Source organism: Centrocercus urophasianus, unplaced genomic scaffold (genome assembly GCF_019232065.1).
Source record: "Centrocercus urophasianus isolate 14NV4802_14NV808 unplaced genomic scaffold, USGS_Curo_1.0 seq_33, whole genome shotgun sequence".
NCBI classification, from domain to species: domain Eukaryota; kingdom Metazoa; phylum Chordata; class Aves; order Galliformes; family Phasianidae; genus Centrocercus; species Centrocercus urophasianus.
The window spans coordinates 6,811,695-6,836,268 of NW_024884900.1; the positions used below are offsets into that span (position 1 = coordinate 6,811,695).

The 24,574-nt window shown below is 44.1% G+C and overlaps 1 protein-coding gene across 2 annotated transcripts in view; it reads left to right on the forward strand.

Moving 5' to 3' along the window:
• The first annotated feature begins 18,099 nt into the window (after positions 1 to 18,099).
• LOC122166410 (protein spinster homolog 2-like) overlaps positions 18,100 to 24,574 on the forward strand; it is a 123,316-nt gene continuing 116,841 nt past the window's right edge. For both annotated transcript variants that reach the window (XM_042830166.1, XM_042830165.1), the window contains exon 1: positions 18,100 to 18,405. In XM_042830166.1, the coding sequence (XP_042686100.1) occupies positions 18,111 to 18,405 (295 nt within the window). In that variant the 5' untranslated portion in view covers positions 18,100 to 18,110. The remainder of the gene's footprint in view (positions 18,406 to 24,574) is intronic.

Here is a 24,574-nt window from a genome sequence, read left to right on the forward strand (position 1 = left end):
TTCCTTCTTCTGGGCTCTGTTTGCAGTGGAAAATGTACAGGGAGCAATGAAGGTGGAATGGTGGAATACACTGTTTGCCTTGCTCTTTTTTTAATATAGACAGATGAGGTGGAAGAGCAGTGTTTGGTCCAAGTTATGAAGATAGGTTCAATTAGATTGAAGCAAATGCTCCTTCTGGAAAGGAGCATGTGTTCCTCTAGCAGCTCCTGGCTTTCATCTGGCACAGCTATATTTGTGTCACATAGAAATTAGAGCTAGGGCACAATGACTTTGTAGATGTCTTGACAAGCAGTGCATTAACTCACTGAAGAAGCTGGATATCAGACATGCTTTCTTCAAATTCCATGTGCTTACTACAGAAGCAAACAGTACTCTGTGTTATCTATTGTACTCTGCATCCAGAAAGATCAAAACTGCAGCATGGCATGCCTTTATCCAGTTACCTGTGCAATAACATTTTATAATCAACTGCATGTATGTTACAGGAATATGACTGTTTTAACTGCCTTTATGTTGGTGCCTATCAGAGGAAACTGCATGAGATCTTGAGAGCTCTCCCAAGTCTTCATGTCCCTATACTGTTTGGGTTTGTAGAATCAAAGCACCTCCCAAATTCTCCCCTGTTCTGTGTTCAGTTTGCAAGAAGAAAAGATTCCTTAGAAACCTGTGCATGTTTCATCATAGGAAGGGCTGAAACAAGCTTAGTATTTCCTCCTATAAACCATCTCCACTTTCTGCAGAAAAAGGGTACACATTTGTAAAAACAAACCACGTTTGTCTAGTTCAAGCTCTGCAGGGTCAGAATGTTGGAGGCTGTTAGGATTCAGTTTCTGTTCAAACATTTTTCTCTATAAACAGTGCTTGTTCTGGCCCAGTGAAACACAGTATAACTTTTCACTTCAGCTCAGTCACTCCTCTACTTTGGACAGAGCCTGAACCACTAGAGGTTAGGGGAGAAGCAGTCAGGGAGACCACCTGAAAAATGGAGATAAGGATAAAATTTGGCAAGGAAGGCAATTCTCCATGGCTGTATCATCCAGACTAATTTGGAGAGCATTGAATTTTAGACAGTCTTCTAAGGAAAGCAGAGGAGTGTTACAGCTATTTGACATCTTTATTCAGTCCTTGTCTTTGCAACAGATTTCTAGTGAGACCTTTACCAAGACATCCAATTGCTCTGTGTCATAGACCTCCATCTGTCATGCAGGATTTTTACTGCACGTTGTGTTTTCTTAATTCTCATCCAGAACCATGTGGCAGTGGTTCTCTTCCCCCATATGGGAGAGAGCAATAGTGCCCCACTACTCACTTGGGGCAGACTGAAATGCAAATAACTCACCATCTCTCATCTCCAAGCATTTTCTTCACTATCAAAACTTGTAAATTAGCCTGGCCTAATAAGAGGTTCAGCATCGAATGCAGGCTATCTGACAGATGAAAGATATTCACCAGATGCCCTTCAACGTATCATTGCTTTTTATCTGCAGCATGTTGGTTATATACAGATAATCCAGCCTATCCTTGCCAGATTAGCTCCCATCAGCAGTAAGTAAGGAGGTGAGGAAAGTGACACTTCTGCTTATGTCCGCAGGTGATCTGAAGGAGGCAGGTGGCCATCCACCAGGAGAGGGAGCTGCCTGCCCTCTGATGCTGCAGATGTTGCATGCGTATGTTTGTACGGCTATAGGAGAATTCAGGACCTGGGCAATACCCTGCTCTATCTCCCTGCAGGACACAGTGTCATTTGTGCCTACTGCTGCAAGGGCTGCAGTGAGGCCAAGGGTGAAAGGAAGCAGAGTATGAACGGATCCTGCCTCAGCCATTTTCAAGGCTGAGATAGGCATTAATTCTTAGAGAGGATTCCCATCATTGTCCTGGGGGCTGAACAAAGAGACATAACGCAAACGATTGGGATGGCAACAACAAAATCAGTGGGTGCAGGGCACTGCAGAGTATTAGCTTTGGGAGCCCTGTCCACATGGGAAAGGAATGACAGCATACAGCAGGGAGTGAACCGGTATTGCTGTGACCGAGCTGTAACAACAAACCTTGCCACATGTATATTTAAGACGTTTTGAGTATTTTACACCTATTTGTTCTGTCACTTTTTTTCAAGAAATTTGAACTACTCCAGGAAACCCTGCTTGCATTCCAGGTTGAGCATAGCTGTGCTGCACATTGTGTGGTTACACCCACAGAAACGTTCCCCACGAAGGTATGCTCTGCACCTGTTGCTGACCTCCCAGGTTGAGCAAACCTTCTGTGTGGCTCATGCACATGCTCTTGCTGCTTGCTAGGGGCTGTGAAATAAAAGGTAAGGAAGTATGAGAACGGATTTGAGGTTGAGTCACGTGTATTGAGGATACGGGATTGCTAATGCATTTAGTTGCTCACACTGTTCTGCAAGAAACAGAGAATTTGCTTGTTCTCACCAGGTTGTTTGATTACAGTACTCATAGCATTCCCCCACCCCCATGGTCATAGGATTGCCACTTGTCTCCTTGGGGTGGAGAAAAATACTTCACATATTTTTCCTCATCACTGCTCCTACAACTCTCAGCCCTGTTCTTACAGCTAGTGGCTGCAACAAGCCCCTTCCTAACTGCCTAGGGGAGTTCTTGTGAATAGTGTCCTCTGGGTTGCTGCATGAGGGAAGGACTCTGGCTGCTGTAGTACCAATGATAAGCGCACCCTTCCGTACTGAGTGAAGTGATTGCTACTCAAGGAGTATTAAGCATGTGTGAATGATTGCACCCACAGCTTCACTGTTAGTGCTGCTCATTCTCCATCTGCTCCAAGAAAGATCTAGGAAAGCTGCCAGCAAAATACAGTAGTAAATAATGTTTCTGTTGCACCTGCCATCAGAGAGTGGCAAAGCGTTTTGAAAGCTTTGCTGAAGTCCTGCCGCCACTAGGAAATGGAAGTACATTCTTGTGAGCTCTGAAAACGTGCATACTGGAAAACACGGGGAGCAGACTTATCCCTGGGCAACAAAGAGTTGGTGGTGTCTATCTTCATTTTCATGCTTGCAATATGAACTCTCAGTTAAGGGAGGTGCATGGCAAATTCGATAGATGCCTCAACACGACACATGCAAGAAGTAGAAAGTGTTGCCAGATTACTCAGCGAGGTTAAAAACAAGATGAAATCTTCTCATGACAGAAATGTTGGTGCTCCTGGGCTTGCTGTACCACAAACGCCCACTGGGCGGGACGCTGCACCTTCCTCCGCACTGCACGGCGCTGACAGCCCGTCAGGACCCCCGCATTAACTCACCTCCCGAGACCTACTGCTTCATCCCAACTGTGGAGAGATTTCTGCGGCTGCCAATCACAAACGTCTTACACTTAAACCCCTTAAATAAAGTTCTACTTCTTTCCTCTCTCTGCCACTTGTAAATAAATTTGAAGCTATAAAATATTCTGACCTTGCAACAGATACCAAGGAAGTCGCCTGCATTGATTCAGTTATGATGCTCTGAAACAAAAGCCTCCCCACAGAGCCCATCATGTCACTGCAGTGCTTCAAGAAGCATACTGTGTCTAAAGACAGAGCATGCAGTCCCTTGTACTGCTCAGGCCCCGGCTGTGCTCTCACACAGATATACTTCTTCTCAGAAGCAACTGGTAGAAAGAAAAGATGTCGGTGTGAAAGGCCTTGACTAAAAGGAGTGCTGTACCCAAAAGCATGAAGAGCAGTGGGCTGACAGTTGTGCCTGGTATGAAACTCAGTAAATTTTGTGCTTTATCCAATCTCACAGCACAGCAGGAGGGCGGCAGACTGTGGATATAGCTGGTTCAGAGGGAATTTTCTCTGCCTCTAGATGCTGGCACAGGTTGAAGCAGCTTGTCCTGAACCTTCAATGACTGGCTCCTGCTTTCACCAGCTTTACTCCTGCAATTGGTTTGTTTTGTTGGTTTTTTTTTCACCTCCCTGCTTTTAGGACACTTTCAATCCCTAGGCTGACGGCTGCTGCTAGATGCACCTGTTTGAGGTCTGATGCACGATGGGTAGCTGCCTTCTCAGTCCTGTTAGCAGGCTTTGTTTCAGTATCTGACATGCCTGCTTTTCTCAGCTGCAGTTTGAATTAGGAGCTTTATGCTCTCCAGCCACTTGGGTGAAGTGCATCGCAGCTGACTGGTTGGCTGGATTCCTTGGCACTGGAGTTTGCAGTGCTACTGTAATCACTGGGACACTTGACACTGTGTGCCAGTACTGCCAGCAAGGATAAACACATTTCTGTGCATAGCACCGAATGCAGCCAGTTCTAGGGAGGGATTGGAGGGTAAAACAGAATGCAGGAAACATAGAAAGGGCTCTTCGTGTACGTAACTCTTACCCTGAGCTCCCATAAACAGAGTGCTGGAGGAAGCTGTGATAGGGACAAGAAGCCTGTCTTGTGACACAGGCAATTCATGACTTAACAGGAAGCGCCAACAGAAGAGAAAGTATAGCATCCTTTAAGCATTTCAATAAAAACTTGGATAAATTGTCACTGCAGACACCTTACCTGGAGTTTTTGACACCACTGAAGGTCAGAAAGACTTGTGAGGTTGCTGGTAGGCGTTTTCTAAAGGCGCTTTGTTTCACATCTACAAAACTAGATGATGATTCTGGAAGAAGGCTTGGATTTCCTATGTAAGAAAGTAAAACATCACTGGAAAGGCTGAACAGCCATGATAACCTGCCCAGAGAATGCCTGTCACGGTGGTTGGTGGTGGCAGCTTTCTTAGTTGTTTTCTTTACAGTTTTCATTCTCTTCAGAGGCAGCAGAGACAGCAACTTGCTGCTCACCTGGAATCTGATTTGGACTGTCATGATGTTTGAGTATTTGTGCAGCACTTCAGTGAACACGACTGATATTGTGGAAATGATAATGGATGAGCCAGAGGTTGCTGACGTGAGAAAGTTGTACAGGTACATCTTATAGCCATAGCCTTCCGTGGTGTGACTGGGCAAAGGTTTGTACCATTTGGCCAACTGAATTTTTGAGTGTTTCCTCTAAAGTGGTTCTACTTTCTCATCTCTTCACATAGACTTTCATTATATTTGATGACAATTGAAAAGAAATGAAGTTGCTTGTTCAGGGCCAGCAGTGGAGTCTGTCAGAGCTACATTTATTTACGTAGTGTGATTCTTCCTTATGCTGTGCCAAAACCACACCTCTCCAGTAAGTTGCTTGGATGGAGCAGGGCATTCTTATGGCCTGAAGTCAGCCTGAGTTCTGCCTCCTGTTAAACTTGTTTTTCTCACCCTTTCAGTGATAACTGAGACCAAAGCAAATTAGCTCCTACCTGTGTGATCCAAACAAGCTGCAAGTCAGCCCTGCCATGTTTGTGTGGGAGGAGGACGTTTCCAAGCCCTAAGAGAGAAAGTTACTGTTAAAAGTTACATAATTATGCAGCTTTTATGGCATGCTTCTCCATGAGTTTGCTGTGGAGGTGGGCACTGCTATTCCCATGGAGCTCAGATGTGACAAACTTTGCTGTACTTCACTACTCGTTCCACAGAGAGGTTAGGCCAGAAGAATGAAGGAAATCCCAAATGCTAAAAATGTTTCCCTGGAAAGGAGCTCACAGAATATTGATGTGGTACTGAGGGCCAGCTTCTTAGTGTTGATAAAAGCACAGTGGTTTGTGTATTGTTGAACTCCACAAGTCCTTCACAAGTTGTGGTTTCTTCAAACAGAAAGATCTGGCAGTTTTATTCAACAGTAATATTTCCAAGGCCTTAGTTTTCTTCTTTAAGCAAAATCCAAAGAGTAAGCAGCATCACTGAGCCTGTTTTTCATAAGGGCAAAAAAAGTAGGATCAACATTGATAATAAACTGTCACTGTTATCTCTCATCATCTTCTAGCTGTTGTTTGGCTGCAGCATAGTCTAAAGCTGCAAACAGAGCGGGCCTGAGTTATTTGATGTTTCTATCATTAAAAGCTGACTTTGTGATGGGATTTCCACGTTCTCAGTCTTCCTTGCCACATGGAAGTCGCTCTGAAATCCATTAGCATTATCCAGAAAAGTCCATAAAGGACAACTGCTCCCTTTCTGCCTTGTGCTAATGACAGGACAGACTGCAAGGAACTAGAAAGAGCCGACGTGGATAAAAAGTTCTGCTGGGTCAGCTCTAGAAGACTTCTCTGAAGGCTTCTCTCTTTTATTAGAATCACACCTGCATAAAATCTTTGTAGCATTATTAAAAAGAGACATATTCTTAGCAACTATTATACAAAGACAAGCCTCCAGATAATAGAACAGAAAGTAGATGCTATTGAACATAAGGTCAGACAGTCCTGGGTATAATATCTACTAGATTTGTCTCATCAAAGTGTGCCTGAATCAACAAGAGATGATATGATTTTAAAGTTGATTTATGCAAGTGGCAAGAATATTATAAAGAAGCTGCTGAAAAACATCACACTAGCTTGGAAGATCAGAAATTGATTCTATTTAAATTAAATGAAAGGATAAACAAAAGTAGGTTTGTGATTCAAATTTTCCATTTTGAAGGGAAATCTGATTAGCAAAACCAACTTACATGAATATGAAAAAAGTCTGGAATTTTTATCAGCTGCTGTACAAATATTACTGGAATTTCTCTTGAGTGCAGAATTCTTCACCCTAACATACTGAAAGAACCGGAATATTCTAGCAAAGCGTTTGGACCAATTTGCCCTTTGAGGATAGGATCATGTAAGCAGGGAACAGCACTTGTAACTCCTATGTTTAAGAGTTTGGAAAAAGTGATCTAATTAACAGTTGTTTGAGCACTGCAATTTGAGATTATTGAAAGAGTAATAGGAAGGGAAGGAGGCAAACAGAGAAAGGGGTAAAGTCCTTTCATGAAACAGGAATAATGCTCAGCTTAGTTGTGCTCCTCCTTTCACAAGACAGGGAAGATAACATGAGATATATATCTTATATCATTACAAAGAGAATAATTTGCCAGTGAGGATGTAAGAATAAATGCAAGAATTTTAAGCCGGATCTTTAGAAGATGGGAAAATATCCAGCACTGAAATTATGGGAGAGTATTGGCTTAAACTCATGGACAATTTTAAAGGCGAATGTAACTGAAACGGATACAATTCAGCAATACAGGATTCAGGATGATGGACCTGCAGGCCAGCAGGGGTTTTTGCTATACAGAACATTCGGGCACAATCAGAGGCAACAGAATAAATGTAAAACTAAAGGGTGGATCCAGCATTCCGACTGAGAAAAACAGCTCCAGTAATTAGGAAAGCAAAAAGGGTTACTTGTGCTGTACAAAGCAGAAACAAAATCTTACATAGAGTTCTACATGAGGTCCTTAGCTCAAAAACAAGTGCAGGTTATCCTTTTTTCTGTCATCCCAAGAACCTGTTTCATGAGAGAAGGTATCAGCCTACCCTGTGAGACACAATAAATAACAGGAAAAATTCATAAACATATCCAACCTAAAGGACAGCACAAGGTAAAGAGCAAAAGGGTGTATGAACAATATGGAAACAAGATTAAAAAATTCCAATTGTCAGAACAGAGAAGCTTTAAAACAGCCTTCAAATAGGAGCTGTAGGAAAGCTTTTATGCTGTCAAGAACTAGAAGTCCTTCCAGCCCCATGTTTCATGGAAAAGATAGAGCAGACACAGCTGAACGAGCTACCATCATAAGCACCAGCTGCCATCAGGAGATCACCCTGGTTTTTTTCTGGTTTGCTGGAAAGTGAACTATTTTTAGGAGTAGTGTTAAGGTGGGGTCTGGTTACTTCAGTCAGTGTTTACTAAATGCCCGTTATCTCTGTTTTTGGGGTACCTTTCTGACAGCTTTCTAGACCAATAAAATTTTTGCTATAGCTTCCAGACCTGCCCATAAATCAACAGTGAGTATATATATCCCACAAGGATGCGCCAATCTCTGCCTTTACATTCTCTTCCTCTCAGAGTAGAAAACACATTTCCTGATTCCACAGCTAGGCTGTAATTCAATTAGAGGAACTGCTGGTGGCAATTTGTGCAGCTAATGAGTGGCAGGAAAATGTGAGTTACAGTATTGAACCAGATTCTCTACTAAAAGGCATGGATCTCACTTGTAAAGGTTTTGTTTTTAATATTCTTTACAGTGATAGCAGTGAATGTGCGGGATTAATAGAATAAGGCTAGGATACATCTATGTGAGTACTGCTGTTTGAGTCACTTCAAGAACGATGCAGGCTGGAGACCTTTCAGCAGTCTTCTTGCTGCAGCAGGTTCTCCATTATGCAGCCCAGCTTTCTTCACAGGGAAGAAGGCTGCCAAAGGAAGTTCAGTTCTCTTTCATGAATCAAATGAGTAAACAAGCAAACAAACAAAACAACATAATAAGAAAACAACACCATCAAAACAAACAAAAGCCACCAAGTGAACCAAAACATCAAAGCATTTCTTAGTAAACTGGGATGCAGCAAGAATTGATCTGCTGGAAAAAGACTTTGCTTTGCTAGCTGTGTCTGGGATGCAGTGATTTGAAGGAAAGCAGGACTCTGCTGTAGGTGCCCAGGCAGATATCCTGAGCAGCAGGAGAGGAACAGGTTATACTCACGTATCTATCTTAGAAGAATTACCTCCTAAAAGGAACTAGGTGGAAAGAAGTCTGTCACATTTGTGAAAATTAAGCACTACAAAAGCCCCTCTAGCTTTGTTCTGACTTTGTAATTCTGTTACTGAGAAACGCCTTTAAAACCTGGCCTCCTGCCACATACCTGTTGTGCTTTACTGTGTTTTGCAGCAGTGAGCTTAGAAATAGAGAAGTGATTAAGGGTAGTTGTTACTCAGGCTCTTTGGTAGCATCAGTTGCTACCATCAGTCAAGCCCTCCATTGTGTTTTGTTTGATTGCTTGTTTTTCCCTTTATAGGTGCTAAGACAGAAAAAAAAAACTGATTGGATACTTTGAAAAGTGCCTTCTAACTTTTACAAACTCTCCATGCACATTCATACGTTTGTTCGACTGCATTTAAAAACAGATCAGGAGAGCAAACAGGACCTTTTCTGCCTATTTAACCTCATAGGCTACAAGTCATAGCTATAGACTTCTGTAAAGTACTTTCTGTATGAACTATACAGGTTTTAGAAAGAATCTACTTTTGACCTGAATAATGAACAGCAGAACCGCCAGAATTGCTGGAGAATTGGTTCAGCTAATTATCCTCAAAGGAGTAGAAGTGATTCTTGTTTTTCCCTTCAACTCTCCGCAGCTTTACATATTGGCTTGTGAGGTTTTTTTATAGACTGCAGCAATTGAATTCATTTTCCTATCTATATGCTTAAAAACTTGTGCAAATCAGCCACCGGCCTAAAAATCTAAACCTATTTGAACTTCTTGAATTTCTCATTTCAATTGTCATTCCCAGACCCTTACTTTTTTGCAGCAGTTCCCTGAGTACTCTTCCATTAATCCACATCCTTCTCCAGTGGCAGTCAGCAGAACTGTCCTTGTGTCAGCAGTGACTCTGCAATTGAAAGGTGACGACACTTGCTTCCCACTCCATGTTTGTGCTGTAGCTCTTTTTTCCTACAGCACTCAGTTGGGAACTCATGTTCACTTGACTTTTCACTGCCAGCCTGGTCACTTCTCCAAAATGACTGCTTTCCAGAGGAAACTTTGTCCTGCTCCTAGACATTAAAATGTATTATTCCAACTTGCCAATCAATCCAGACCATTCCAGCAATAAACCTGGCCGTTCTTATTTACTAAATGCTGTAGCACTGGTACATGATAGTTGACTGCTTTCTTCCTTTTCTCTAACAATATACTAAACTTCCTGAGGGACTCCTTCAGAGAGACACAGTAATACATCCCACTTACAATTATATCATATGACTCATTATGTAGCCAGGTCTAATTCATATAAGGTCTTATATTCAGTCTGAACTGTTGTGGATCCCTAATCAGCACATCATATAATAGCAAATTAAGTGTCGTGCAAAAGTCCATTAGTGACAGTCACCTTTCAGCAGGCAAGCAAACTTTTGATCTCATTAGAATGAAAATCAATTTAATTTAGCAAGTTCTACATTTTAATAATTTTTTGTGCATTAGTACTAATTACGTGATATCTGTTTTCTCTCCATCAGCTGAGCCCTGTGTCAGACCTTACGTTGCTTTGCTCAGAACTGTTGCCAGGCTGGCAGACGTATGTTTAAAAAATATCAGCACAACACGAATGCACTTCCAGACTTGTGAAGTTCTCCCTATTAACAGTTATGAGCATGTATTCTGTCAGCAGACCAGAAAGCCCTCATCCAGCTCTTTTAACAGTCTCTGAACTGCTGAATTAAAAGCACCTCAAGCCTTACTACCTTCAGACTGCAGCAGTCTGTTGCTGACAGCTCCACTCCTTTACCTGATGATGAAGCAGTACATTGTCAACACTACTCTCATGTTAAAATAGACTTGAAAACGAATATATTGTTTACAGTATATTCTGTGTGTCCTTTTGCTTCGTTATCCCTTTGCTTTATTTATAGATTCCAATTTATCAAAAACATCCTCCTCTATGGCTTTAGTATGTATTTTGTAGCCTCCTTCTCAGTGAGTGGCTTCGCAGGTTTTATTTCTCTGCCTTCTCTAACTTTTCTCCTAATTGGACTCACAATTATTTCAGCGTTGAGAAATAGGCCCTATTAAAACACTAAACACTACACACAGAACTGATTACGTTCTGTTTGCACACAACAAAGACCATCCAGGTATCACAACTAACAATTATGTAATCAGTTCCCTTTCTTGATGAGGCTTAATTTATATTTTTCTGATAAGAAATCCGCGTTAAGTGAAATGAGAAATAGTAGTTGATGATTTATAGAATCGTTTCTGTTCTAACTGGCAGCTCTTGTCCTTTTACTCTGCATCAATCTCACTGACATGTTCTCTCCTTTGCTCTCCGTACAATAAAATATAACCTTAAATTCAAACCTTCCCACCCCCTTAGTCCACACTACTTTACCTGAGCAACGGGTTGAAAACCTCTTTCTTTCTCTTTCAAGATCTGAATGATCTCAGAATAATTTGGATGTTCTTCTTCAGAACACTTCCCTGGTCTTGCCTCCACTCAAACTGTTACCTCACACGTACGTGTAGCCACCACTACCTTGAGTAGAAACACAGCTGAGCTTTCCAATTTTGAAGGGTGCTTTAGCTCTGAATGACTTTTTTTTCATGCTCACTGTGCTCACTGATTTTGCTATAACTGCTCAGAGCCCTCTGAGTATTCTTGATCTTCTTACAAGTTGTGCAGGGAAATTCACTAATGAGGTAACCCTTGCATATTCTGCTCTGTTTGATCCAGTGGAATGGTCACCACTGTGGACTTTGGAAATTGAACTACTGAAGAATAAGAGCTGGTTCCCTTCATCCTATGTACCTTGTTGACAAATCCCATCCCATCTCATTGCAGACAAACATTCAATCCAAGAATATAACCGCTGTTCACTTCAGAAGAGTGCATCCCCAGTATCCTATTATGAGCCAGATGGAACTGTAAATGCTGAAAAGATGTGGAAATCACTAAATATGATATAAAATTAACCTCTCTTCTGAATGCAGCTTGGCCTTTCCAGTGCTGATGCAATAGCTGGTTTTTACTTGCAAATGGTTCAGCCTACATGGAGTATTATAAATTCAAGTGACCCCGATGATGTCTTAACATAAATCAGATGAGGTTATGGGACTGGGACTGTGATTTCTGGGACAATGTCTGAGAAAATTACTGCTAATTACAGCTACTGGCATTGAGTTGGAATTTTCAGTTTCTCGAGGAAACTCTTGACATGAGTTAGGTCAACATGACTGTGAAAACCAGGCATTCAGAGCTGTAAAGTTTCAGCCTATTCCACTTCTGCGTGACCTCATCTCTTCTCCTACCTTATGCGGGCAAAAACAAACACTGGAACTATTTCTCTTGATGTTGTTTTTGTAAGGATCCCCTTCTCGTGGCTTGAGCCCTTTTGTAAGATGCCAGGAAGCTATTCATAAATTGGTAACTGCTGGGTCTGTCCCTATTGTTTTGGGATTCCTCTGCTCCCACATGGACTTGGCAGTGCCTTCTTAAAATGCTGGGGTAGTGTAAGAACGCTATTTCTGTAACTCTCCATTCCACACTGGGTTCTTAAATGCTGGTTAATCAGACCTCAAGCATTTAGCTGTTCTGAGAAGTGGGACACTAACAGCAAATATGCATGTTATCATCTGCAAAATCTGACTCCTCTGGTGGGAGGAGGCAGTAGTTCAGGCTCAACATCCTTCATTCAAACATGGGGCAAAACTTGCCAAAAATGTGGCACACTGGTAATTATAGTCCCCACTGGGACCTGAGGTGAGACCGCAGCCTCTGTTTACTTGGAGCACTGAGCCTCCTGTGAGTATAATGAAGGTCAGAACTTTTGGGGATGGATTATTACATTCAACAGTCCTAAACATCAAAGGCCACTCACTAAGAAATTGCGAAGGATAGTGGTGTTGTTTGCTTGCTGGAACAACTGCCTCTGCATACTCTGATATTGAACAGCCTGCTAGGAATTGGCTTGGTGTTTGTGTGTGTTTTTTTCTTGTTGGATGTGGGAAGGATAGAGTTCTTCTGGTTTTTAATTATTTCAACTTTTTATGTTCAGTTATGGTTGGCGTGAGAGATACTATGCAAGGCAGACTGGAACTGAAAAATACCATAACTGGAAAACTTTCAAATTTTCAGGCATTTATGATTGTAAGGGAGGGAGGGAGCGGCTGCGTATATTTCACAAAAGCTAAATGTTGGATGCTCCTTCTGCATCCAACTTATCATTTCAGGAACTAGAGTGTAAATGTTAGAAAGCAGCCAGGCCCTGCAATGGCAGCTGCTCTTCATGGATTTTTCCTCTGAGTTGCTGTCTCTGTCTCAAGACCAATATATTTTGACACTGAGGTCGAGTATAATTTGCCTTCTGAGAGCTTTTTGAGACCTCAGTGTATCTTGGGGCATTATTCATATCTTCTCTGCTTGATGAAATGCTTCTGAAGGTCGGGCTGTGTTGCTCTGTGAACATGGCACCCTGCTCAAACAGGTTTCAGTGCACAGGTGCCCAAAGCTCTCCTCAGTGGGACACATCATGTGTGAGTGTGGAGAAAAAAGTCGCTAACCTGGGTGGTATTCACATCACCAAACACTGAACACACATCTCAACTAAATTAGGAGGCTGGTCTCCGTAGGTAGTTGAGGTAGCCTGTTTCAAAGAGTGACTGCCAGGCAGCATGGAGATTCAGGCTCACGTGTAACCCTCTTAGCTGGACTGGAAGACTTGTTTGATTCTCAGCAGGACAGCACAAGAAACTTCTGAGCTGGATGAGGCTTGTAAATGCAGCTGTCCAGGATCGCTTGCTAGTAACAGGACAATTTAGCTAAGGAGATAATGAAGAAAATGGAGGCCAGGACATAACAGGAATGTAGGTAATTGCAGGGTTGTTATTTTTATTCTTGCAGAGTTGCAATCTGCTCAATGTCCAAAAATGGATAGAGCTGCAGAGTTCTGTCATTGTCTTGTGTTGTGCTCCTGCAACCTGGACGATTACCTTTTGATGCAAATTCTCATAATCTTTGGTCTGTTTGATGTTTATATCTGAAATCTGGGGTCTGTGATCCTGCAGTTCAGTGTTCTGTGCTTTATTTTTCTTAAATAAGAGATATTGAGCATGTCCTTGTGCTTGAGTCTTGACTTCAAACCAGATTTAGCAAAACATGAGAAAAAGACAAAATCTGAGACATAATCATTTTCCTTGTGGTCTAATATGTTAGGTTATTGCAGGCAGCAACTGCTCCTGATGAGGGTAGGCTGTAAGTTTTTGCAGAGATTTACTTTAGGGAGACTCCAGCCCTTTGACAGTTGTGTATTACAGAGATTGTTGTGACCTTAAAGTACAAAAAAGTGACTTTCCCAAGATTTTTATTAAATTAAGAGGGAATCTGGATTCCAAGTAAGCAGAGTTTAGGGATAGAAAGGCATTTTCTTTCAATCACTTCTTGCCATTTCCAACATAAGGGGTGGGGAATAAGGCAGCTGATGATGCCTAACACCAGAGGATCTTAATGAGAGAAAGTAGCAGTCTGATCATAAACTTCCTGTGCACCAGGTCTGGCCCATGGACCAGCTAGCTGTCTACATCGCTGTAGATGTAATGTTTGTGTGCTGGCAGTGTGGTTTTGTTTCCTCAAGGATAAAATATAGCTGCTGTCAAACAAGTGCCGCTGCTCATACTGACCAGCTCTAAAACTCTGAGATGAAGAAAGATCAGTAAGTGCAGATTGGATAAAGTAAAATAAATATTTTCAGGCTTTTAAAATACTAACAAAATAATGGAAGGAAGAAAATAATCTCTGAAGGGATAAACATTGTTGACTGCACTAGTAAAGAGCAGGGCTACTAACAAGTGAGTTTGTTCTTTGCCTTGCTGAAGTCTCAGAAATATGTCTGCAGGTATCAGCCAGCAGAGAATGGTTAAGGACATGTGAGTGGCTTCATGAGATTTCATCCAGACAGCAAACCTGTGTTTGAGACCATGAGGAAAAGACAACTGCGAATTCGGGCATGGGGGGCTTTTGGGGACATGCTCAAGGGGGGGTGCTGTTCCTCTCTGTGATCAGGGCTATGAGAGCACCACTGTCTAGCAATCTGGTTGATGTAATGTCTTTTCTTTGGGGCTAAGCTCAGATCTACCCAAAGACTGAAGTGGGTGCTGAAAATGAGTGCTTGGCTAACAGTGTAAGAATTTCTATCTTCAGGGTTCGGACTTGAACCCAAGGGAACCCACTTGAACCCAGCCTGACCTCCTTATATCACTAAATCAAAGAGACAGCTTTTGGTGTGGATTGCAATAGCTCATATTTGAGTTCAATAATGTACTTCATAGAAAGGCAATCAACATGAATGCAATGCCATGAAGGGGTGGAGAATACATCCTTCTTTAGCATTTTGTTCCAGGGTATAATCATTCAGTAACAAATGTGAACCAGACAATTCATTAGGATTTTTCTAACTCCAGCTTTCAGCCATTGTTCTGATTCTTACTATGCCTTTCTCCACTTGATTAGAGCTCTTAGTGCTGGCATTTTTCTCCCCGTGACAGAACTTGCACTCTGTAATCAAATCCCCTCTCAACAACCTGTAACAGCAAAAAATACCAGTAGTGTATTTAAGTCAGAATATACTCTGTTCCTCTGGAGAGGCAGTAACCAGTGATTTTAGCAGTTCAGGAATATGAATCATCTTGCCATTAATGCCAATTCCATCACAATTTTTCCAATTCCCTCTGTTTTTCCTTCACATAAGTCCCATGATATGGATGCACTGCCATCTGCTCTGCTCTGTTTGTGAGTTTCCATGTAGAGTTGAAGGTGCTACGGTTGGCTGTATGGAAGTAACAGCCTAACCAGCGCCTCCTTCTTTGTGCTCTGTCTGTGAATACTCCTGACCTGAAGCTCCTCTCTGTGTCTGAATTGAAGGGATACACTTATAAGCCACTTCAGCTCCATCCAGCTTTGCTCCTTATTTGATGGCCGTCTTTCCTAAATATAACTGCTTTCCAGGGGAGCATTTGATGCATTAAACTAAGCTCCTTAATTTTGCCCTACCTGTTAATCTCATTAACATCTTCCGAACATAATGTTCGCTGCAACACAAGACTGGACATCGGGCTCTGCAATGCCCATGGGCAGCCCAAGCAGTGAGCAAAGAGTGGAACGGACTTTGGAGCAGACAATACATAGGTGAGGGATTCTGGGAGTCCTTTGAGTCATAGAATCATTTGAGTTGGAAAAGACCTCTAAGACCACCTAGTCCAACAGTCTACCTACCACCAGCATTGCCCACTAAGCCATGGCCCTTAGTATCATACCTCCACGTTTCTTGAACATCTCCAGGGGCAGTGATGCTATCACCTCCCTGGGCAGTCTATGCCAGCGCCTGGCCACTCTTTTGGATAACTTTTTGCTAATATCTGAAACTTTCATCCTTCAGTTCAGCTGTGTTCACTGCCTGTCTGCCTTAACCCATTGATTTTGCCTTCACAGCTGGCCAAGATCTGTGGTCTTGCTAAAGCCATTTCACTCCTGATTTTATTTTATTGTTTTCAATTATACCCTGATTTTCTCCTTTTGGACTATGGGATATTCTAGGTGAGCACTATCACTTGACCACATTATTGTACACTACATGAATTCTGGAATTAGTGGGAATGTGAAGAAACAGTTTTTTTCAGTATAACCTTCACCATGCAGTCAGTCAAATCTGATCTGCACATGCTTTTAACAGCTTCAAAAAAAAAAAGAAAAAAAACCCCAAAAACCAACTAAAAAGATTCCTCAGATTCAGACATTAACTGGAACATCCTGTATTAACGCAAGTGAATCTGTTTCCATTACTGACATCATAGGATCGTAAGGGTTGGAGAAGATCTCTAATATCCTCTAGTCCAACCATTGGCGAATCCCCACCATACCACTGCCACATCCCTCAGTGCCACAACTTCACATGTCTTGAACATCTCTAGGGGCAGTGACTCCATCACCTCTCTGGGCAGCCTGAGCCACTATTTCACCACTCTTTCAGAGAAGAAATTGTTCCTAATATCCAACCTGAACCTCCCCTGGTGCAACTCGAGGCCATTATCTCTCATCCTATTGCTGTTACCTGGGAGCAGAGGCTGACCCACACCCTCCACAACCTCCTTTGAGGCAGCTGTAGAAAGCGATAAGGTCTTCTCTGAGCCTCCTCTGCTCCATTTCAGTTCCCTGTAGCATCTATGCAGACCGATTCTCACTTACTTGTTGGGAGTATCACGTGTCATCAGAAGTGATGTTGGCTCCTCTCCTTCCCGGCACGTTGCCCAAGCAGCAATCAAAATCACGCTGACTAAAAGTGCCCTTTTCACCTGCTGGGGTTCCTCCTGCCATATCTCACCAGGTTGGTGGCACAGCCCAGCCCTGATGTCATCAGTGCCTGGCCAGGGCTGGGGCTGCTTGTGCTCTGAGCAGCGTGTGACAAAGCAGGCTATGAGCAACGCCTGAGCAATGCGGTTTGTTCCCAGGTAGGTGTCAGGTTTTGTTTAAATATGTATCCCAGATACAGTTTTGTAGGTAAGAATTCCGAAATCGTGACACAACGCTGCCGGCAGGTGCATGTGAACCCTTAGCTGTCATTTTATTATTATTTTGGAGCACTTTTGCAGCCTTAGCATGGATATGTCAGGCTGGAGCCGCTCTGGTTATGAACACTTTTGTCTCTTTGAAGGCTCCTCTTTTTAAAACAGAATGTCTCTTGGTCCTTCTTCTGAGGTGGAACTTTATAGGGAGCAGGGCGAAGCCCTTTCCACCATGGGGAATTTTGGAGCTATTTTACTTCCTTTGAAGACGGGTGTTGTTCCTGAAGCCACTTCTGTGCAATAGGAAAATCAGCCGGGGCTGAGCAGGAAGCTGTGAGGTCGGCAGCGCATTCCAGAACATCAGAGAACACCGTCCCGTCCTGCGCAGCCCTGCACAGCCAGCTGTGAGCTGGCACGGCGCGAGAGCTGGATTTGTGGCTACGAGCTGATCTGAGGGTGGACCTAGCTTGCCTCTGTGGAGTTTATTATCGAGTGTACCAAGTTTATCGGGTACTGGTATTGCTTGGAGTCCCGCGATCCGGCAATGTCGATTTTTCATGAATGACCGCGTAGCGCTGAAGATTAACATCAAGGGCACTGAATATTAAGGCCCAAAGCAGAGCGACTCAAACTGGCTCGAGCGCTTCCCCGCCGCCCGCGGGGACGGAGGCAGGTGCCGTCCTCAGGCGGGCTGAGGAGAACAGAACGCCCCTCAGGGGAGAGGGCGGGAAGCGAAAAGCGCGGGAAGCTCGCGGGGCAGCCGTTGGGGGGCGGCTGCGGGCGCGGGGCGCGCGCCGCCGTGAGGACGGGGGACAACGGGGCGGGGTGGGCGTGACCGGCGCGTAACCCCGCCTCTCAGCACCCCGCCCCGCCCGCCCAGCTGTCAGAGGAGGCGGCGGCGACGCGGCCGGTCCCGCGGGCAGGCGGCCGCGGGATGCAGCGCTGAGGCGGTCACCGCGCGGCGCGGTCGCCTCCCGCTAGCGGCCCATGATGTGTCTGGAAAGCGACGGCTCCTCCGGCAGCAGCCCGGGCTGCGGCGGGCGGCTCCGAGCCGGGGACGAAGAGGAGGAAGAGGACGGCGAACGGGGCTGCTGCGGTCGGGGCGCCGAGGGAGAAGTGCAGACCCTATCGGGCAGGATGAACCCGCCGGCGGTCGGCAAACGCCCGGAGCGCCCGATCGTCCGCCGCAAGGCACCCAGCCTCGGCCGGGCCCGGGTGGCGGCCGCCGGCATCCTCAGCGTGGGCAACGTGCTCAACTACCTGGACCGGTACACGGTGGCAGGTGAGGCCTCCGCGCCCCTCGCCGAGCCGCCCCGGGGCTCCGCAGGCGAGCGGGGCGGCCCGGAGGTTGGCGGGGCAGCGCCGCAGCGGTTCGCCGTGCCCGGGCGGGGGTGTGGAGGTGCGGGCGGTATTGTTCTCTAGTTAGCGTGAATTTTAACGCCGACCCGAAGAGGAGCCCTTTGTTCGTCCGGGCGGTGCGGTCGGGCGGCAGCGGCGCTGAGGGACGCCGGTATCGATCCTCGGTGTGCGCGGCGCTGACAGGTGCAGCTGCCGCCGGGTCAGCGCCATCCGCAGCCCGACGGGAGATGGTGTGCGCGGCATTGTGTCTGCGGGAAGCCGGGCTGTCTGTCCTTCAGGAGCTCCCTGCCCTCCTTCCTTCAGACTCAGTGCTCTACGGCTCTGAGACGGCGCGCCTTAGGATGCTCGCAGTGCCGGTATTCCCCGCCTGTTGGAGAAAAATGAGAACCGAAGTTGTGCTGATTTGTAAGAAGAAGAAAAGAAGGCTGCGGGGTGACCTCATTGCAGCTTTGCAGTACCTAAAGGGAGCCTAGAGACAGGAGGGGAATCAACTCTTTGGAAGAACCGCAGGTCGAGGGGAAATGGTTTTAAGTCGAGAAAGGGAAGATTGAGGTTGGATGTCAAGGGGAAGCTCTGTACTATGAGAGTGGTGAGGTGCTGGAACAGCTGCAAGAGATGCTGTGGATGCCCCGTCCCTGGAGGTGTTCAAGGCCAGGTTGGATGGGGCCCTGGGCAGCCTGGGCTGGTATTGAATGTGGAGGTTGGTGGCCTTGTATGTGGCAGGGGGTTGGAGATTCATGATCCTTGAGGTCCCTTCCAACCCTGGCCATTCTGTGATTCTGTAATGAGGGAGGCTCGGTGTTGTTCAGCTGTTTCGTGTAATTAAAAAATAATGCATATTCTGTGTATGGCAATACTGATAATTTTATCTTCAGAGCTTATTAAAAGCACGTGTGTGAACGTTGCTCTGTGCATTATACATGTTTTAATCGCTGGGGCTCGATGTGGTGTTAAACAAATGAGAGTATTTGTTTATGCTGCATTAAAATAATGTATGTTTGTAGGGCAGTAATAGTGCGCATGGGATGCATCTTGGCATTGTTGTCACAATATGTTGGCTGGAGTGGTTTGGTTTAGTTTGGGGTAGGGAGGTGGGGAGGATTAGAATGAAAATTTACCTGCCTGCTGTTGTGGTTTCTTATTATGGTTCAGTCCTTCAGGAAATGTGAAGGCCCAGTTGGGAGGTACTGAGTACTGGCTCAGTGTGATGCAGGAGGATGAAGATGCAACATCACTCTGTTATTACTGAAGGAAATTGTAGTTTGCTGTTTTACCCTCAAATAGGAGTCTGTTTAGTACGCAGGTTGTCTTCAAAGCACCGTTTTCCTTTAACTTGTGGAAAGTTTTCCTTTTCTGGAAGCTGTTCCTTCTCACACATAGGTGAACGCAGTAAGGATTGTAAAAAACACATAAGCAGTCTATTTGTTATAGCACTTGCAGCAATGGCTTTCTCATCTTGCTTTTGTTTGTCATCAATGCATGAGATGTGCTCGCAAGGGATGGGAGAAGCATGCTGATTTGTGGGAAGGCTGCAAAGTGTCTGACCGAGCAGAGGATAAAGGCACCTGCCTGCTGTGATGCTGCATTACCATTCCGATTGCCGGTACTTTTAGCACAAGCTCTGGCTCTGCACTGCCCATCAGCTGCTGTGGGGAACTTGCTGGCTAGCTTTCAGCTCGATAGCAAAGGTTTAAGTTCTGAAGCATCAGACTTTCCTTCAGGGACAGGATCATTTTGCATCATCTTTTTGTCTTGTGCTGGCTGGTGTTTATTTTCTCAAAGAGATGTTTTATAGAGTGCTCATCTAAACAACAAGGAATAATTTAAATTCAAGCTAACGGAAGAATTGTGGTCATAAGAATCATGTATTTTTTTGTACTGAAAACTGACTTTAGAACAAACTCTTCTTTAAAAGCCATCTTTGCTATTATTTTTGAGTCTCAGTGCATACCGCATGCTTATGTGACGTGTATTTGCATATGAATCAGGCCAGCGCTTTGAATATTCAGTTTGTGTCTCAAGACAGGTAATAATTAGTGAATACAGCTCTTCAGACCTTCAAAGTACTTTGCAAATATGAATTGTTGCAGCAACATAATAAGGCAGTTTAACACTAGCCTCATTATGGCAGGGGAAGTAGCATGAGAAGTTATGATTTAACGAAGGCCAGCAAACTGCTGTGAGAAGTAGTGCGAATTCCTGGTTCTGGCTCTGTCTGCACCGCGTATCAGCAGTACCGATGGAAACTGGGCCCTGAGGGTCGGTGTGTCCAGGCTGATCCCTGGCACGGCTTCTCTGAGGCCACGAGGTGGTGGTCTTTGTCACTAACCTGTCTCTTGGCCTGTCTATGAGTCTCACCTGGACACAGCTTTTTCCTTCCTTCTTTTTTATATGTAGAGAAGTGTTGAGAGCTTTTGGGGCTTCTTCCAGCTGTCAAATTTAGCCAAATGCAGGAGTCAGGGGACTGCAAAGCAGGCAGCTGGCAAACAGGCGTTACAGAAGCTGGAGAATGGGGTGGTGTGGGCACAATGCTACAAGTGCACCTTCTCACTTAATGAAAAAAAATTTCTTTCCAGCTGTTTTGATTGTTCTGATCACAGATACACATTTTTAAAGAAAATCTATATTTATCAATAGGAACAAGGGGATGTATGGAGTTATTTGTTGCAAATGTAGTTTTCAGAGCATCTTCCTCTATTTTCTAACCAAACAAGTTACGTAGCATGCATCCAGTCAATGCAGAGAGATCTCAGAGCATAGAAAGCATTTTTCAGGCTGACCTTTCCTATGTGAGTGTGTCTCCCTGCTCACCTTTCAGCAATAAGGAGCAGAAGGGTGTTTTTGCTGTTTACACTCTCATTCTAAATGCAGAGATGGGATGTAATGGGTTTTTGAGGGCATCTTTTTCAAGTGTAACAAAGAAAAGAGGCACCTGTTTTCCTAGTTTTGATTTCGATGACTTCCCGTTACAGATGGGACAGTTTTAGGATGAGATGTGCCTTTTAGTATCTGGGGCGTTCTGTGACAGAGCTGGAGTGCAGTTTGGGATAAGGACATATTCAGCTTTGTGCCTTACACTGAGGCACAGCTCTGCTGAGAATACCCGATGAAACTGGGCTTCTGCTGCCGACTGGCTGTTTCCTATGGTTTAAAGATAAGTTTCTTCTGCTACCCTCAAAACAAAAAGCCTGAGCAGTAGCAGGGCATCTTCCAGCAATGCCCCAGTGTTTGCATAGGGTTGAAAATGGGGTTGTGCATGGCAGATGTTAAAGTACAGTGATATCTGGGAGCAGCTCTCCCAGATGAAAAGTGGGAGTGCCTCTACTGTGTCTCTTATGAAGGACAGATTGAAAACTCTGTGCTGAGCATTACTGACTTGAAGGGAAATATTCCTCTGCAATTTTCTTAATAGGTCTTTGATCATACTGAAAATGGTTGCCTGTGGAAAGTATTCTTTCAAGAGCTGTGATATTTTGCTGCTATTAGAAAACAAAGAACAAGGAAAAGGGAAGATTAGCAGTAATGAAATCACTGTAGATCACCTGTGACACTACAGCATCTGGTGATGCTGGCATGTATCCTCTTCCTTAATGAAGGTTTGGGAAAAGTCATCTTACCTTCAGAAGCTTGGAATGTGGTTTCACAATTATGCTGTGAATGACCTTTTACTGCGCCTGCTGTTGATGGTGAAAATAGTCTTGCTTCATTACAGTGTCATCCCCACCTTCTAATTCAGGTGCTACTTCCTGGCATTTCTGTAATGCCTTTAATTTAAAGGTAATGATTTAATTAAGCTGGAGAACTACCTGGCAAAGTAAATGAGTTTTACAATCCCACTGCAGAAGGGGAAACAGAGTTGCAGTGTTGGCGATTTGCCCATGGTGATGTAGTTAGTGGTTGCTATTAGTCCATCCTTGAGATTCTTTCTCCCTGTGACGCAGTAAACCGTAGGCTTTGGTCTGGAGTTTTTGTCTTGTAAATGTCTGTAACTTGCTAATAACCATATTTGTGTTAATTAGCTTCTCATTACAACACACAGTTGCAAATACCATTCTTTGAAGAGACATACATGCAAATGACTGCTGAAAGTGGAAAGTCAAGTTTAAAGCTGTGTAGCGCAGGCTGTAACTGAAGGGTTAGAGAGGGTTCAAAACTAACTCTAAATGCCAAGACATTCAGGAGTTTATACGTCAGAACTGCTTTCTATTACTTGGGAGTTCACGTTTATGATAGCAATGTGTTACTTTAATAGGTGAAATCTTAGATTGCGTGAAGATCTTTCGGTATGAAAGATTTCATTTATGTAGTGGGATAAAGGGAGCCCCCAGCTGTAACAAGACTGTGTTCAGTGCTTATAGTTTCAGGGAGGGAACCATTAAGTGGCACTGCAAGCTCTCTGCTTTTCCTCTCTTGTTGAGATAATCTCAGTCCTGCTGTTACCTAGGGTTCAGCTGTGGAAGGAGTACAGTGCTGGAAAATGTTAGGAATGATTACTGGCTGAACTTGCTTGAGCCAGCAGTGTTAGCAGCTCACAGATGCTATAAGGAAAGGATAGCAATGCTTTGGGCAATAGGTACTTGTTATGGCTCAGAATTCAAGAAGCACTGCAGCGAGAGCAAAGCTAGAAGGGCTGATGGTCATGCACTTCAGAAACAAGCAATAGAAATCACTTCAGCGCAATGGCAAAGGCTGTGTAGTAGCATCTGGTTCTCTGCTGTTATGCTTTCCCTACACGATGGGCTTTGCTGCATAGTCAGCTACTTCCTCTTTGCTGGTCCTTGTGCGAGTTGGCAGGATTTTTTCCTGAGTATTTTGCATTTCAAGTGAAGTCTTATTATGTTTAATCATAGTATTTTTCTTCCTTGTGATGCAGATTTGCCAGATAGTTGCTATCTTTGTTATTATGTGCAGATTTTCCTGTTTGACTTTGAGATCCTCTTTCATGCCTGTTGATTTATTTTGTCCCTAAAGCATCCAAATAATCACAGTCAGTGAATATGGCCTTTATTACGTGGAGTTGAGGCCCTCATAAATATTCAGTGCGTTCTTAAGAAAGCCGTGATCTTATTTGTCCCTTCATCTCTGAGACTGTCAATATTAGAAGCTGAAAAACTTACCTGGTCAAAGGTATGGGAATTCTGTGATCATTCCTTCAGAACTTTTCAAGTACCATGTCAAGCTCTAATAGCATTAAATTCCTCCAATTGCCTTGTTCTCAGTTGTCTGTCTTTATTCTGTGTTAACTCTTTATTGCTTCTGCTAGATGTAACATAGAGTAACATAGAGTAACAAAGCTGTACGCCAGGCAGCACGGCAGAGTATTAAGTTCAGACCTGCTGCCCACAGGTCTGTGCTGGAGCAGTGAGTTCCTGAAGGATGGGCCCTGTGATACAGGTGTGTGTTGGAGTTGTTCTTGAAGAGTGACAGCCTGTGGGAAGTGTGTGCAGGATTAATTTGGGAAGGACAGCAACCTCTGGGAGGATCCCCATGTGGATCAGGAGCAGAGTGAGAGTGAAGGAGCAGCAGACATGAAGCTTTATGGACTAACCCTCTTCCTCTGCACTGCTTGGGATTGGGAGGTAGAAGAGTGTGAACGAGGGGAAGGTGTTTAGTTTGCTTTTAGTTCTCACTGCTCTAGTCTGCTAATAGTAGAAAGTAAATTATATTAATCTCAGTATCCTGAGTCTGTTTTGCCCATGATGGTAATTAGTGAGTGGTCCCTATCTTCTTATTTCAACCTGTAAGCTTTGTTTTTGTCATATTTTCTCCCCATCCTGTTCATGATGGGGAGTAAGAGAGCAGTAAGAAAGAGTGGAGTTTGTCTAGCCAGTGGTGTGAAACCATCACAAGAGATCGGAGAGCTGTAAGTCACAGAGGTGGAAGGCTGAGGAAGGTGAGACAGTTTTGAGTGAGTGTGAGAGCATAGAGAATATCTGACACGGTATGTTTTGGTAGGCAGCATGAAGAAAGACTGAGAGATTTGAGAGAAGGCAAAGGTATAATTCAGTAAGTTGTTACATCTACCTACAGGATGAGTATCACAAAAGAGCATGAAAGCATCCATTGGAAATGGGGGATGACATCTTGCTCTC